At 49.6% G+C, this 17,355-nt stretch overlaps 1 protein-coding gene across 1 annotated transcript in view; it reads left to right on the forward strand.

Annotated features, from left to right (window-relative positions):
• The window catches only part of grip2b (glutamate receptor interacting protein 2b), a 185,655-nt gene extending 169,391 nt beyond the window's left edge, over positions 1 to 16,264 (forward strand). The window contains exons 22-24 of the mRNA XM_078542930.1: positions 4,208 to 4,444; positions 12,057 to 12,203; positions 14,990 to 16,264. Of these exons, the coding sequence (XP_078399056.1) occupies positions 4,208 to 4,444; positions 12,057 to 12,203; positions 14,990 to 15,202 (597 nt within the window). The 3' untranslated portion in view covers positions 15,203 to 16,264. The remainder of the gene's footprint in view (positions 1 to 4,207; positions 4,445 to 12,056; positions 12,204 to 14,989) is intronic.
• Positions 16,265 to 17,355: the final 1,091 nt, after the last annotated feature.

A 17,355-nucleotide genomic window follows, 5' to 3' on the forward strand; every position in this document is an offset into this window, starting at 1 on the left:
CCAGTATCTACTGTGGGCAGAGTTCAGGATGTCTTTGAAATGGACATTAAAAAAAGATAAACCTGCAATACTTTAATAGAGCTGTCATAATCAAAGACACTTCATTCTGCATAAAACTTTCATTCATGAAACCATTGAAAAATGTAAATTTCCTCAAGTGGTCAACCTGTTGTAAAATCAAACACTTATCCAGTTACAACATCAAAGAGATATAATCCTTTTATCCTGCCAGTAAAAATGTGAGCACAGCAACACCTCCCACCAAAGCATGACAGGAGAGTTTCTCAATACATTTTTCCACAGTTTTGGATGTGTTATGTCAGTTTATCCATTGGGGAGTACTGTCATGCATGTCAACACTTACACAATTGTGTTCAATGTAATGGTCAACTTACCTTTGCAGGACAGAGTCCTATGATCAATCACTGCATTAAAAACAAATCTAAATTACAAAATGGCTTCTAATACTGACATTTGAAGGTGTGAAAACATTTAACACTTACCTGTCAGAACATTCTAGATGCCTCAGCAGGCTTCTCCCAGTGGTCACAAACTCTCAAACTTGGCAGGTTTGATCAGGGCTTCTGGAACCCCCCGCAGCACATGAAAATAGCATGGGGAAGGAAATTTTAATTTCCCTGGGTGCTCACAATGCAACCCCGACCTCAGAAGAGGTGCGTGCGGGACTTATACTCAAGGCCTTCCCAATCTGTGAAAAGGCCACACAGCAATAGCGTGGGTCAGGAAGGCACTGCAAATTGGAATTTCCAGTCAAAACTCCTAATTTATTTACTTTCCCGTCCCCATTCCCACCTCCATCCAGAGGCAAAGATCTGGCCCAAGGAGTAGATTTATCGGTCAGAGAAAACTTTGCAAGCTAGAGTTCTTTTCTCTAGGAAGAGAAGACTGTGAGGTGACCTGATGGAAGTCTATAAAATGATAAAACATATTGATAGGGTAGCTATACAGGATGTACCAAAGAACTTTACAGTTATCCCTCCTTCTGCAGGAGACCAAAACTCAGGGTCATAAGTATTTAGATAGTCAGCAATAAATCCAATAAGGGAATTCTGGAGAAACTTCTTTGCTCAGAGAGTGGTGAGAGTGTGGAACTTGTTGCAACAGCATAGATGAATAGCATAGGCTCACTAGATTGATCTCTGGGATGAGGGGGTTGTCCTATTATGAGAGGCTGAGTAAATTGGGTCTATATTCTCTGGAGTTTAGAAGAATGAGAGGTGATCTCATTGGAACCTACAAAATTCTGAAGGGGCTTTATACGATGGACACTAAGAGATTGTCTCCGTTGGTCGGGGAACCTAAAACGTGGGGGCGCAGTCTCGGGATAAGGGGCTGATCATTTAGGACTGAGATGAGGAGAAATTTCTTCACTCAAAAGGTTGTGAATCTTTGGAATTCTCTACTCCAGAGGGCTGTGGATGTTCCATCTTGAATACATTTAAGGCTGAGATAGAAAGATAGTTGGTCTCACAGAGAATGAAGGAAATGGGAAGCGAGTGGTAAAATGGAGTTGAAGCTGAAAATCAACCATGATCATACTGAATGGGGAGCAGGCTCGACAGGTCGTGTGGTCTACTCCCGCTCCCATTTGTTGTGTTCTTGTGTTCATAGGTGCCTTTAAGAAGGAAGTAGCTAAATACATGAGGGAAAAAGGAATAGACATGTGATCTGATAAAGTGAGATGAAGTAGGATGACAGGGTCCTGGTGTAGATTATAAACATTAGCACACACCAGCTGGGTCAAATGGCTGGTTTCTGTGCTGTACGTTTTATGTAATTCTACATAAGTTATCAAGTTCATTATTCTTTTCAGAATCGAATCAGTAACAGCACTTTCTTCCCTTTCACTCTACCTCAAAGCTGTCCCCTGAGATACCAGGGTAAATTTTCACCTTACTGCCTGAGCCTAGCACTGGTTGTGCAGGTGGGTGATCATCATAGAAACCTCCCACTTTCAATATCCGGCAGTCAGTCTGCATTGGCAGTTTGGCACCCAGATGCCAAGTTGAAAACTTGTTCTAAGTAGCCTCATACCCCTGACGCCTCCAGACTCTTCATGGGCAGTATAGCTGCCAATTATTTTAAAGATACATAAATGTAAAGGGTATCAAACTATGGGTGGAATGTTACAGCCCCCTTGGGAGTGGGCTGCCCGATGGAAGGGGGCGGGGGGGGCAGTGGGGGGTGTCTGTAAAATCAGCTGCCGTGGTGATGCCACCATGTCAGTCACCTACCTGCCTCCACTAGGATTTTACCAGCTGTGGGGGAGGCGCAGGTGGCCTGTCCCCCCTTACAACAATTAATAGCCAATTAAGGGCCCTCTCCCACCACCACTGGTATTTTACTAGTGGCAGGAGGTGTCAGTGCCACATGGCGAGGCCATCAGGTAAAACCTGGTGGGAGGGATCCTCCTGTTCAGGCACCCTATGCCCAATGGAGGCCTCTCCTCACAGTACCCCAGACCACGCCCAACCCCCTCCCCCTCTCTCCCGGCATGTTCAACCCCCCACCACCACCCGCTAGGCTCCCCCCAACCTGACAATCCCAGCCTCCCACTCACTGGGGCCTGACAGTCTGGTCATGGTGAATTCCCAGGTCTCCAGCAACATGGCTCCTTGATGTTGGGGACTGCCTGTTGCCCCAGCAGTGCAAGCAGGTCCCCATCTAAGAACAGTGGCAACAGTCCATTCATGTATCTCACTGTGCATATCAGTGTGAAAGACCATAATATATAACCCATTCAGTGTGCTGACATAGCTACCAGCTGTCAGTTCCAACCCAGTTGTGTGATGTGACCAACAAGAATGAAGCCATTAAATAATGCAGCACGGATGGAAATGCTTCATGGCTCGTTTGCTGATTGAACCATCAGAAGCCTGAGGCAAAAGCAAAATACTGCGGATGCTGGAAATCTGAAACAAAAACAGAACTTGCTGGAAAAACTCAGCAGGTCTGACAGCATCTGTGGAGAGAAAGACAGGGTTAACTTTGTCTTTCTCTCCACAGAAGCCTGAGGCATTTGTGCATTCGCATTGCTCGTTAATCAGAGATTAACTAAAAGTTCCACCATCGGTACTGAATGTCCCCTAAATGGATATCACCATTATTAAAAACCCCTCGCCTCTGTCTTTTTGTCAATGTAGAATTCCAGATGTAAGTGTGAAAAAGGGAAGTCTCTTTGTACCTAGACTTTTACAATGTCTCCCTGCTCACACATGGTTGTTCCGTTTGGAGCGTTGACCAACTGCTGTTGTCATGGACACCATCATAGTCCGAATAGTGGAGCCAGGATGTTTGGAAGTGAGATCACAAAACATTTTTTCACACAGAGCAGTGAAGGTCTGAAACTCTCCCCTTCAAAAAGCTATCAATATAGATACAGAGGATTAAGATGTGATTTGATTGGGGTGTTTAAGATGATTAAAGGAATTGATAAGGTAGATGGAGAGAAACTATTTCCTCTGTTGGGGTAGATCAGAACAAGGTGGGATAACCTTGAAATTAGAGCTCAGCTGTTCAGGAGTGATGTCAGGAAGCACTTCACACAATTTGACAGAGGTGTTCGAAATCATGAGGGGGCTGGATCGAGTGGATAGGGAGAAACTGTTCCTGCTCGTAAAAGGATTGAAAACAAGAGGGCACAGATTTAAAGTGATTTGCAAAAGAAGCAAATGTGACGTGAGAAAAAGCTTTTTCACACGACGCGTGGTTCGAGTCTGGGATGCACTGCCTAGAAGTGTGGTGGAGACAGGTTCATGCGAGGCATTCAGGGGTCATTAGGTGATTGTTTGAATAGATACAATGTGCAAGGGTATGGGGAAAAAGCAGGATAATGGCACTAAGCCACGATGCTCATTTGGAGAGCTGGTGCAGGCATGATGGGCCAAATGGCCTCCTTCTGCACCATAACAATTCTATGATTCTGATTCAATGACAGTGGAATCTGGAACTCTCTTCCTCAAAAATGTTGCTGAGAGTCCATTGAAAATTTCAAACTTGATATGGATGGATTTTTGTCAGGTGAGGCTGTTCAGGGATATGGAGCTGAGGCAGATAGGTGGAATTAAAATGCAGATCAACCATAAAGGGCAGAACAGATTTGGGCTGAGTGGCCTCCCGCCCTTTTCATGTTTCATATGTTGCCACACATGCGCAGTGATGTAACTCTCTGTCGCCCTCTCCATAGGCTTCCATAATGTCTGGAAGTGAGCTGACTTTGGGGATTGAAGGTCATCCATCGCAATCAATAAACCAGTCAGCATTGGAAAAGCTCCAGCAAGAGGGCTCACTGGACTCTAGTGAGAGCCAGGGTGAGTGCCCAGCAGTGCCTGCGCTGCTGGGGAAGGACAAAAGATTGGAGCTGAAGAAGATTAAAGAGGATATTAAGGAAATAACATCACCCACTCCTGTTGAATTGCACAAGGTGAGTCTCCATACCTAGCACCATCCAACATTTCAGCTGTAATTTGAGGGGCACAGGGTGGCTGATTGTGGAGCAGGCTGGAGAGTGAGAGTGTGTGAAATGTCAGCGAGAAACTCCATCATTTTTATCAAGGGTCACAGTGCAGATGCAGAGCAAACCCCATGACTCCGTCCAGCGAAGACCCCTCAATATCAAGAGATGCACATCAACCCTGAATGAAACTGTCACGTTGTGTGCAAGTTGTAACAGGCTGTTTGAGGAGGGCACCAACCATGTGTAAGGTGCCTGTGTACCATCTCAATACCCTCATCAATGGGCACAGATTCACAGGAGGAGGAGGTTAGTCTTTGCCTGACCAGAAGAAGCTGAACAATCATGGCTGGCGATATGAGACAGAAACACAAGCCTCTGAGAAAGGTGTATAGTCAGGTCTGATTGCAGGTAGGTGTGTGCGTGTGGTGTGTGTGTGTGTGTTAATTGCCCTTGAGAAGGTGGTGGTGAGCTGCCTTCTTGAACCGCTGCAGTCCATGTGGTGTAGGTACACCCACAGTGCTGTTAGGAATGGAATTCCAGGATTTTTACCCAGCGACAGTGAAGGAATGGCGATATATTTCCAAATCAGGATGGTGTGTGGCTTGGAGGGGAACTTGCAGGTAGTCGTGTTCCCATGCATCTGCTGCCCTTGCCCTTCTAGACAGCAGGCACTGCATGTTTAGAAGGTGTTGTCAAAAGAGATTTGCTGAGTGGCTTCAATGCCTCTTGTAGATGACACACACTGCTGCCACTGTCCGTCAGTGATGGAGGGAGTGAATGTTGAAGGTGGTGAAAGGGGTGCCGATCAAGTGGGCTGCTTTGACTTAGGTTCGATCTTCTTGAGTTTGTGTGTGGTTTATGTGTGTGATTTGTGTGTGTCTTTAAAAAAAACAGAAAATGCTGGAAAACACTCAGCAGGCCAAGCAACATTTGTGGAGAGATAAACAGAGGGCGGAATCATCCCAGATTTGTGCTATGTTCAATAGTGGGCAGGGAAAAAGAACATTTTACCCATCGGCCACAATGGCAGCTTTTCATGCTGTGTTGTTCCAATCCCGTCTTGTTAATTATGCATTCCCAGGAAAAATGCTGCTTCCATGGTGGGTGGGCTCTCATTTGCCCGCCACACCATCACCTTGCCACTTCATCACACCAGATGCCACATTTAAAGTGTAGCCACGTGCACACCTCTCAGTGCTTCCAGCCCAGGACTGCTGCACAGAAGACATGGCCCTGAAAGGCAAGAAGAATACAGCCCCCGGGATTAGCGATGTGTCCCTCGAGCGCCTTTTGGACGCTGTGTAGGCTGCTGTGATGTCCTCTACCCTCACTTTGGCCACAGGAGGGGCAGCAACATCACCACTCCAGCTTAGTAGGTGATGGCAGTGGTGATCGGTGCCAATGCTGCACAGAAGAGGTTGGTCATCCAATGCAGAGGATGAATGAACTCTTCTGTGCAGCCAGGGTAAGGCAACCATCTCATTACTCTAAACTCACACACTCAAGCCCATCACCCATTCACTGGCATCTCACTCACTGCCAGCTCAAGGGACATCACCCATTCTCATACACACCCTCACATGTCCATCTGGCCTCATCTCCTCTGGGGACTGCCTCCCCAGCCCTCACCATTTTGAGGCCAATGGCACAGATTAACATCTGTCCCCACACACACCCTTGGATACCCTCCTTCCCCAGTACAGCCCTCGTCCTGCAGCCACTTCCCTTGCCTGAGGCCACTTCTCCCCCTTCCCTAAGCAAGCCCTAGCCCTACAGCCATTGAAATGCCACCCCCGCCTTATGGCTGCTCTGGTAGGTGGAGACCTGCCCATGATGCCCCCTAATAGTGATGTGGTGCTGCCTGTGAAGCCTGGCGCTGATGACTGCGAGTGCTGCCTGAAGCAAGGTAGGCAAACAAACCTCAAAGTCCCGAGTGAAGTGCAGCTCACCTGATGCAAGCCCCTTATGTACAGTTGTGAAACGTGTCTGCGTACAATCATGATATGCAGATGTATTACAATGAGGTTCCCAGCGTCTGACGTGTGTGTGCTTGTGTGTAAGTGTGTGTGTATGTGTTTGTGACTGTGTGTGTAAGTGTGTGTGTTTGTGAATGTGTGTGCGTGTGAATAACTATTGTGCGTATGTGTGTGAGTGAGTGTGTTCTCCAGTATTTTGGCTGAGACCAAGCATGCATTTCTAACCAACTGACACTGGGTGGCAGTATAGTCAGCTGTGAGCCCCAGTGTAAACTTGGGCTTTTGTGTGAGGATGTGTTTAACATAGTGATTCATTAAAGGCAATATTAAAGCTTCAACGTAATGTATGCATTTGACGCTGAAGATTGTCTTGATTATTTACCTCATCATCTGACATCATTATTGGACTCAGGTTACCTGAAAAGTGATTATCTTGCTTTTTAAAATTGGTTTAGCATCTAAAAATGGAGAAAAGCAGATAAAACAGACTGGTAACATATTTAAACATAACAAGATGGAGGGCCAACTATCCAGAAGTAGCTTATGCATGATCCATTGCTGCATCCAGCTGTTTGTAAAATAATTCCAGAGTTTTTCACTTCCTCGATTCTGTCCGGAGATCTGATTCCAGACGTTGAGGTCGATTCCAGGCGTTGAGGTCGACTCCAGGCGTTGAGGTCGACTCCAGGCGTTGAGGTCGACTCCAGACGTTGAGGTCGATTCCAGGCGTTGAGGTCGACTCCAGGCGTTGAGGTCGACTCCAGGCGTTGAGGTCGACTCCAGGCGCTGAGGTCGACTCCAGGCAATGAGGTGGAATCCAGGCATTGAGGTGGAATCCAGGCGTTGAGGTCGATTCCAGGCGTTGAGGCCGACTCCAGGCGTTGAGGTCGACTCCAGGCGCTGAGGTCGACTCCAGGCGCTGAGGTCGATTCCAGGCGTTGAGGCCGACTCCAGGCGTTGAGGTCGACTCCAGGCGCTGAGGTCGACTCCAGGCGCTGAGGTCGATTCCAGGCGTTGAGGTCGATTCCAGGCGCTGAGGTCGACTCCAGGCGTTGAGGTCGACTCCAGGCGTTGAGGTCGACTCCAGGCGTTGAGGTCGACTCCAGGCGCTGAGGTCGACTCCAGGCGCTGCGGTCGACTCCAGGCGTTGAGGTCGATTCCAGGTGTTGAGGTCGATTCCAGGGGCAGGATTTTGACCTCGTCAGGCGGGCTTGGCAGGGGTGGTCAGGAATCCGACCGTCGCTTGCAATCGGGGCCCGACCATGACCTCGCGGACCAATTAAGGTCCGCCTAGCGTGGAGCGCAGCTGGTCACTGGCCGGGAAGGGCCGAGCGGGATCGGGGGCCTGTCAGCCACTGAGTCCAATGGTGACCCAGCGGCCTGTTTAAAAATGGCCATGGCAGCCCCAGAAAGGCTGCCAGGGAAGGGCGTCTGTCTGCTGTTGTAAGGATGGACCCGAATGCAACAGCAGATGCCAGGCGGGAGGGCAGGTGAGCCAGGCACTCGGTCCCCCGTTTTTCCGATGCTGCCCTCCTGGAGGAGGGGGCTGCCAGAAGGGACACCCTTGACCCCAGAGATGGGAGGAGGAAGCTACCGCCCCTCACAATGAGGGCATGGGAGGAGGTGGCAGCCCAGGTGAGCAGCCACAACATTGTGCGGCACTCCTGGGTGCAGTGCCGGAAGAGCTTCAATGACCTGCTGCACTCAGGAAGGGTGAGTACCATGTTGGCATGGGTAAGTGTGTTGAAGTGTTAAGGTCTGGTCAACCCCCCCATGGAGCTCAGGGGTGTTAGAGTCTGACTGCCAATTAGCATTGATGCCGGAGCTGGCCAAGGGGCTGAACCCTGGTTGCTTTGACTGAGTCCTTGCGCCTTGAGGGCCATGACTTGGATGTGCCCTGCAAGGTGCTCCTCAGCTGGGCTTGGCCAGGCTGCAATGACAATGCAGGTACAGGGTGGACTAATCAATGGTCCTCTCTCCTTTCAGGAGAAGACGAGCCAAAGCAATATTGAGAGGCTGTGGATTGGCGGAGGATCCCCACACCTCCTCATCCTCTCCAGATACAAGCAGGAGGCCTTGGAGCTCGAGAGCTGCCATGCACCTTGGTCAACCGGCCACGGAGATGCTGGGGTGTCAGACGAAGGTAAGAATGCAGTGCACTGAAGTGAGAGTTTTGGCTTGTGGAACCATTCTAGTGCAGTCTGTTCATTGATGGGAGGCTCGAACCTGGAGACCCCATTGATCATTGAAAGACACTGGCACCATGATGCAGATCTCCATTGTCTCACCAGGGTACCTGGCATGCACAATGACAGTGTGATGACTTTAATGACATGTCCTTCTTCTCCCTTAGATCTGCCACCAAGCAGTGAAACCCAGGACCTCCAGGAGCTACCCCTGGCACCGGAGGACCACCGTGCTCCCCAAGCACCTGCGTCACCTGCGTCACACCCACTATCAACCAGGCACCAGCATAGATACCAGCGCCTCAGTGGGCATTAGTTCATCGACTAGTATCTTGGTGCACATTGGTGAGGGCACTTCACACTCACTCGAGGTGCAGGCGGAGGCAGAGACTGCCCAGGGCACCGGCAGTCAGAGGACTGCTGGAGACCAGGATGATGCTCAGTCGGTGGCTGATGATGGGCCTCTGGAGTTGTCCATGAGGCAGCAGATGCTGGAAGTCCAGCAGGGTCTGCGGGAGGATCTGGCAGAGATCCACGAGGGAATGTGTGCCACGGTCTCCATGATGGAGGAGTCCCTGTGGAGCATGAGCAATGCAATGACCCTCATGGCCAAGCACACTGCCTCCTCCATGGAGAGAGTGGCGACTGTCAAGGAGAGGCTGCTCCAGGAACAGAATCAGGGGTTTCTGGGGTTGCACTCAGATCTGCAAACCCTCTCACAGGCAATGACCTCAGGTGGTCACTGTCAGTGTGGGAGATGGATTGGGCACCCAGTATCCCAGCTCGGTGCCCATCCATCAATGGTGAGCAGGGAGGCCCAAAGCAACCTCACGTTGGCGCACGAGCTGCCTGTTGTCTCTGTGGGCTCCTCTCAGGGTGCTCTGGATGACAGCAGCAGCTCCTCTGCCCCTCTGCCAGTGACCGTGGCATCTGATGAGCCTGCGGCAACTGGGGAGATGCCAGCAGTGCCACTGGCCACTCCCTCCCAGGTGGGGCCAGCACAGGCTCCACGGGCCAGAGGACGACTGCCAAGATCATTAAGGCCAACAGGACAGCAGAGTCAGCAGGCTGTCTCCAATGCCGGTCCCAGTGAGGGGGGAGCACCTAGACGTAGCACCCATAAACGTAAGTTTAAAGCACCTTAAGCACAAGTGGAACTGGTCACAGGTGATCTTTGGTTCTCCCATTTTGCTTTTCTTTTTTTTAATGGTGTGACCATCAACACCAGATATTGTTCTCTTCAATACTATGTGAGTTCCAACATTATATTACATTTGTTTTTGTGTTATTGGCCTGAGTATGCTTCATTTGTTTTGTAGGTGCAGGGTACGCCAGTTTGTAATGCTGGACGTAGGTGGCCCGAAACTTTATTGCACAGGCACTGAGTGTATCTTGGGGGCCAAGGAAAGGGTCATTTCTGCGACCCAGGATAGAGACAGCAGCCCTGGCATGAGGTGGTAGTTCTTATTTGGCAGCCTAGCTGGAGGAGCATTGGATCAAGGAGTCTCTGGTCTCCCTGCCTCCCTGGAGGTTACCGAGGTCTGGATCCATGCCCACAGCATTCTCCTCACCGTGCTCCTCTTCTGACTCACTACTGGACCCATCATCTGTGCCCTGTGCAGCTGCCTCAAGATCTTCTTCCTCCAGTGGGTTCCCCCCCTTGCCAGCACCAGATTGTGGAGAGCGCAGCATGCGACCACTATCAGCGATACCCACTCTGGGGGGTATTGCAGTGCGCCCCCTGAGCGGCCTAGGCATCGGAAGTGTATCTTGTTCTCTGTATCACCGTCCTTGTGGAGACATGGCGCCTGTTGTACCACTGCTCAGCCTCTGTCCTTGGGTGGTGGAGAGGCGTCATGAGCCACCTTTTCAGGGGATAGCCCTTGTCACCCAGCAGCCATCCATCCAGCCGGGCTGGAGCACTGAAGAGCTCCGGCACCTGGGAGTGTCTGAGGATGTAAGCGTTGTAGGAGCTGCCAGGGTACCTTGCACAGACTTGTAGAATCTGCATCCTGTGGTCACACACTATCTGCACGTTCATGGAGTAGAAGCCCTTCCTGTTGACGAAGGCATCGGTCTCACCTTGGTGCCTTGATGGCCACATGTCTATTGCACCCTGGACACGGGGGAACCCAGCAATCGCTGCAAAGCCTCTGGCTCGCTCTGTCTGGCTGGCCTCGTCCGTGCGGTAGTGAATGAAACTCAATACCCGCCTGAACAGAGTGTCTGTCACCAGCTTGACACAACTAAGGACAGCTGATTGAGAGACACCACACAGATCCCCCACTGAGCCCTGGAAAGAGCTGGAGGCATAGAAGTTGAGGGCCACTGTGACCCTCACAGCGACTGGCATGAGGTGTCCACCCACACGGTCGGAGATGATCGCAGGCCTAATCATCTGACAAATGGAGGTCACAGTCGCCCTGGAGAGACAGAGCCTCCTTCAGCATTGCACCTCAGACATATTGAGGTAGCTGCATCGCTGCCTGTAAACCCTGGCAGCAGGATAATGGCATCTTCTGCAGCCTCTTCCACCTTGGACTACCTGCTGACCCTGCCCGCCCTGTGTCTGTGCCTCTCCTCCCACAGGTCCCTACCATGGAAGCTGCATTGGGACACCTGGCCTCCTCTCCCTTCTGCCCCTCTCTTCCTCCTCAGAGGAGGTGCCTCCAGCAGAGACCACAATCCCCATTACCAGGGTAAGGGGAGGCTGTCTGATACCAGGAAGGGTCCACATGGTCTGAATCCTCATGGGGCCTTGAGAACACCAATGAGTCCGGAAATGAAGCCTGGAAGTGTTAAGAACGAAGCCCCGATCAGAGATTAAGCTGACAAGTACTAATAAGTCACCAGCAGCAAGTTATCTCCAAAACTCCTCTCTATTCACATTGAAATTGCTGCTGACACTTTTTATCCCAGCCCTGGATGAGGTTTTACAAATTGTGGCCTGCCGAAAAATCACACGGGCAATGTTAAATCGCCATTCATTTGGTTGTCAAGGGCCTTAACTGGCCTGGTAGTTAATGGCGGGCGCACTCCCGCGCACGCCCGCCAAGTGAAATATCGCGCAAGTGCGCGATGACTTCAGGACGCTCGCCCGACGTCATCACGCGTCATTTTCCCCTTGAGTAGGTTGGGCGCGCACCCACCCGCTCAGCGAAAAATTCTGCCCCAGGTGTTGAGGTCGATTCCAGGCGTTGACCTCCCTCAGTGTGAAGAGAAACCTCCTGATATCAGTCCTGAAACTTTAGTTTTGAAGCAGTTACTCCTTGTCCTACTCCCTATTGTTTAAAGCTTTGCTCCAGGTTAACGATCCCCTCATCATTTAGCATTGGATACACAGAAAAGATCACGATGGATTATGTTTACTTCCTTAAAACATTAGATTCCTTTCAGTAAAAACATTCTTTTTCTCAGATCACAATCCACAAGACGTCCGAGAATGAGGACTTTGGTTTCAGTATCTCCGATGGGCTTTTGGAGAAAGGGGTTTATGTCAACTTGATACGGCCCAATGGCCCTGCTGATGGCAGTGGGCTTCAGCCCTATGACCGGATATTGCAGGTAAGAAAGAAAAACGTGCATTTACATAGCACCTTTCACTACCTCAGGATGTCCCAAAGCTCTTTACTACCAATGGAGTAATTGTGAAATGTAATCAATGTTTTCATGCAGGAAGCATAGCTGCAGGAGTAGGCCATTCAGCCCCTCAGGCCTGTTCCACCATTCAAATAGATTGTGGATTATCCGTATTTTAACACCATTTACCAGCACCACCCTCCACCCACCCCACCACCCCCACCTCCCCCTCCCCCTCCCCCCCTTTGGTTCCATACCCTTATATAACACAAATCTAACAATCTCAAATTTAAAATTTTCAGCCGATTCCCAGCCTTGACAGCTTTTTGGAGCAGATGGTTCCAGGTTTCCACTAGCCTTTGTTTGAATCAGTGCTTCCCAGCATCACCCCTGAATGGCTTAGCTCTAATTTTAAGGTCATGCCCCCTTGTTCTGGACTTTCTGATCAGAGGAAACATCTCCCCTCTCAAATCCTTTCATCATCTTAAGCACCTCTGTCTTCCAAACACAAGGAAACAAACATCGAGTCAGTGCAACTTGCCCTCATAATTTAACCCTTCATAATTTCGCCCTTGAAATCAGGCCATGGGATCTTTTCCATTCACCTGGGAGGGCAGTCAGGACCTCAGTTTGGCATCTCACCTGGAAGGTAGCTGCTCTGACAGTGCAGCACTTCCTCAGTACCACACTGAAGTGTCAGCCAGGACTTAGTGAGACTTGAACCCTCGGCTATGCTGACCCAGAGGCAGGAATGCTGCCCACTGAGCCACAATGGACGCCAAGGTGGCACCATTCTTGGATAGAGAACAACTTTTTGAGAACGGTGCAGGGATAAATTGCTGGGTTGCTCAGTCGGTGAGTACGGTGCTCAGTGTTGTATTGTACCAAGCAGCCAGTAAGGCTCCAGGATAATTGGGTCTGGACCACAGTAGGAGTGTCGCATTGGCTCAGCACTCTTGGGCCTGTTAGAGTTAAAATCACACCGGGGTCTCAGCTCCCAGTAGCTGCCCAGCAACCTGAGCTGGAAAATTAGCATGTCTGGCGGCCAGGATCGACCAATGTCAATCATGGTGGAACAGCTGGCTAACACACATCATCCTTGTCAACCTATCAGGAATGGAAGCTTAAGCAAGGTACCAGTGCTCAGGTCCTGTGGCTCCCTCAACAGGAGAGCAAAGAAAGGCGTGAACAAAGTGAAATATTTCCCTAGATTTTTGAGTCAGTGGAAGGTGGTGGGGGGCCATTGGCGTCTGTGTGGTGAAGATACTCCCATGATGGAGTTAGGTAAATGCCAGGATTTCGACCTGGCGACAACGAAGCAATAGAGATGTATGTCTAGGTCCAATGGTACATGACTTGGCCATGCCCTTCTTTGCGGTAGAGGTCATGGGGCTGCATGGCGGGTTGTGGTAGAGGTTATTGGGCTGCATGGCGGGTTGCGGTAGAGGTCATTGGGCGGCATGGCGGGTTGCGGTAGAGGTCATTGGGTTGCATGGCGGGTTGCGGTAGAGGTCATTGGGCTGCATGGCAGGTTGCGGTAGAGGTCATTGGGCTGCATGGCAGGTTGCGGTAGAAGTCATTGGGCGGCATGGTGGGTTGCGGTAGAGGTCATGGGGCTGCATGGCAGGTTGCGGTAGAGGTCATGGGGCTGCATGGCGGGTTGTGGTAGAGGTCATGGGGCTGCATGGCAGGTTGCGGTAGAGGTCATGGGGCTGCATGGCGGGTTGCGGTAGAGGTCATGGGGCTGCATGGCGGGTTGCGGTAGAGATCATGGGGCTGCATGGCGGGTTGCGGTAGAGATCATGGGGCTGCATGGCGGGTTGCGGTAGAGGTCATGGGGCTGCATGCGGGTTGCGGTAGAGGTCATGGGGCTGCATGGCGGGTTACTGCAATGAGTCCTGGAGACACGAGAAACTGCAGCCACATTGTGGCTGGAGATTGTCTTGGATGGTGCAAGAGGGCTGAGATACTTTTTCAGGGAGGAGTAGATCAGCGTTTGAAGAGGAGGGAGGTACAATACCATGGGGAGATAGCAGGACAGTAGGATTAGCTAACAGCACTGTGGGTGTACCTACAGCGGTTCAAGAAGGTGGCTGACCACCACCTTCTCAAGGGCAATTAGGGATGGGCAATAAATGCTGGTCTAGCCAGCGATGCCCACATCCCACGAAAGAATTTTTAAAAACTAGTGCATGCATGATGACTGCTTGAATATTCAATGAGTACAGGTTTTGCTAGTCACAGTAATTAGTGTAAAGGACTTGTGGCAACATTTATTACCATTTACATTTAAAATTTGGAATAACGACCTGACAATTTTGTTTCACTCAGTAGGTTAAGGGGAGATTTAACAGAAGCATTCCAAATTATGAGTTTTGATAGAGTAGATATGGAGAAATTGTTTCCATTGGCAGTATGTTTGGTAATCTCGGACATTGATTTCAGACAATTGGGAAAAGAATTGGGAGGAATTAGGAGATTTTCTTTAAATAGTGAGTTATGATCTGGAACGCAAGGCTGGTGAAAGCGGTTTCAATAGTAACTTTCAAAAGGGAATTAGGTAAATACTTGAAAAGGAACTTGTTGTATATTTATTTCAAAGAACCAGCACAGGACAAATGGCCTCTTCCTGTGCTGTGAGCCTTCACCTCAGTTGTTCAGTTTGCCCTCCCGCCATTCGCTGATAAAACATCAACTGAAGTTCTGAAAAGAAAATCCAATTTTTAATAGGGGAGCGGCCCAATAAAATGTTAATGTTCTTCCATTAACAGGTGAATCACATCAGGACAAGGGACTTTGACTGTTGCCTGACGGTACCTCTTATCTCGGAGTCGGGGGATAGACTGGACCTAGTGGTCAGCCGGAATCCTCTGGCTCTGACTACGCGCACCAGATCCGAAGACTGTGAGGGTTCGCGGAATAGCCACCGCCTCTTGCAGCGGGCGGAGTACAGGGACACCAGGAAGAACACGAGGTCACTGTGAGTGAGAGAGATGGATCCAGCCCCCTGCTGCGAGAAAATTTCCAAAGGTGCTACCCTCTTTTCCAATTGCACAGTAGCCGACTGCTGTCACTATAGCGCACTTGGCGATCCCAGTCGCTGCTGAACTGCTCGTTACGGAAGGAGCTAAAGAATTCCACCATCAATTGTCCACCTTCCTTAGGAGTCACCAACCGTCCAGCATTATCCTGGAGTTTCCAGGAATTAAAGAATAATCACCATCATTCTCAGAACAGTCAGAGAGACATTTAAAAAAATGTTTATTAGCTCTAAATTATTGGAGATGGAGTAAAAGGTTGTTTGATCACGCAGAGCAGTTGCAGGCAGCTACATGAAACCCCCAAGAATGTGTCAGCCAGAGTTGGCAATCCCAACTCTCCCCTTCCTCTGTAGCTCCGCCATTGATTTCATAATAACAGGAAGATCTTACTTTTATTTTAACTGCTTTTATTCTAAAATATGTTTCCACCAACCACCAACCCTTCAAATTATATTTTCCCAAGAAGCACTTTGAGAAAATGTACTTTTTTTTCTGCTTAGATATTTAAGTACATCAGGTGAAGATCGAGGCTTCCTGATAACTGAGTAGGCCTCATTCCCTCAGACGAAGATTTTTGGTCAGTTCTCAGGGAGGGTGGATTATAAGGCAGTATAGAGTATGGAGGGAAGTAAACAAGTGACTTAATGGAGTCAATTTTACCTTCACAGGATGGTAATAGCCTTGAAATAGGGTTAGTAAACTTACGGCCTCATTAATACTGACAATTGAGGCCAGTGACATTTTGAAAGTGGCATTCTGTTGGGCAGCCAAAGTGTTTGCCTGAACCAAGCGGATCAGCAGTTTCCCCATGCAAATCAAGACCCTAGTTTGGATTCGATTGTAATTTTAAGGATACCTGGCCAGAACTTGTGACGCCAACACTCCACCTGCCTGTACTGCCATCCGGTCAGGATATTTAATGTGGAGTCAGATAGAGCACCCCTGCTCCAACTGAGTCCACACCAACATTGCAGCTATCTACCGCCCCAGCCTCGCACCCACTGCCCACCTGCCAACCATTTTAGGGTTCTCCCCCCAAACCACACCCCCCCAACCCAAATTCTGAGCACCTACCTCTGCCGGCCAATAGTCCTGAGATCTGAGGTCAAAGGGTGGAAAGCTGCACCAGGATGAACACCTGTTTGGCACCTGACATCGCCTGCCAAATTTCAATCGGGGGTCGGGGAGGGCGAGAGGTCCTCTCCAATGGGAGACCAGCCAAAGGTCAAAATCGACCCCAGCCACTGTGCAGTTTACTCCCAAGGACTGGTGGGAAATGTCACCTTCCATGGTACTGGGGCTGTCTGGCAGAGAGGAGAATTGCGATATAGATACACCTGCCATTTTACTGTGAACCTTGGTTAGGGAAGGAGGTGGGAGAGGGGAAGGGAGTGGGAAATCACAAGAGACAATCTGAGTGGGAACTCCGTTCTATTCTGAATGAAGCTGAAGCACAATTAAAGTAACTCAGATGGGCCAGGCCTTGCACTGTGAGGCTGATGTGCTGAGTTTGTATGTGTGTATGTATGTATGTGTATGTTTTTATGTGTAAATTATGCATCATTTGTGTCCTAAGATGTCAAGTGTTTTAATAAGAGAAAGAAATTGCACTTCTATAGCAAATTGAGAACCATTTACTGTTAAACTGATCTCTAACTCATCCTATTCACCGTTTAGTAGTGAAGGCATCCGACATCGTACTGCAGGAGGAGGTGATGGGTCAAGGTACGCTCGCTGTCCCTGTTTAAACTTCCTGATTTCTTCCCTTCCTCTCCTGAAGATACTGACTCTTGCCAGGGTGCGGTTTCCATAGAGACCAGGTGTCCTTCTGCACATTGACTGTCATCCCTAGCTGAATACCTGCACAGGCTCAGTATGTGTGAGTTAGTTAGGAGGACCAAACCCCAGCTTGTTCTCCTCTCTGATCCCAAGCCAATGAAGCCAATTGTAGCACCTATACCACCGGCTATTGCCAAAATTAGTGTTTGAAATTTGGTAATTCTGTTGTGAATCAACTCCAGGTGAAGTGACTTCAAACGGAATTCAGCTCCCCTCACCCTTGACCATCTATCCTCCCTTTGCCCCTTGCCATCCTC

The sequence above is a fragment of the Cetorhinus maximus genome, chromosome 6, assembly GCF_964194155.1.
Source record: "Cetorhinus maximus chromosome 6, sCetMax3.hap1.1, whole genome shotgun sequence".
Taxonomy (NCBI): Eukaryota; Metazoa; Chordata; class Chondrichthyes; order Lamniformes; family Cetorhinidae; genus Cetorhinus; species Cetorhinus maximus.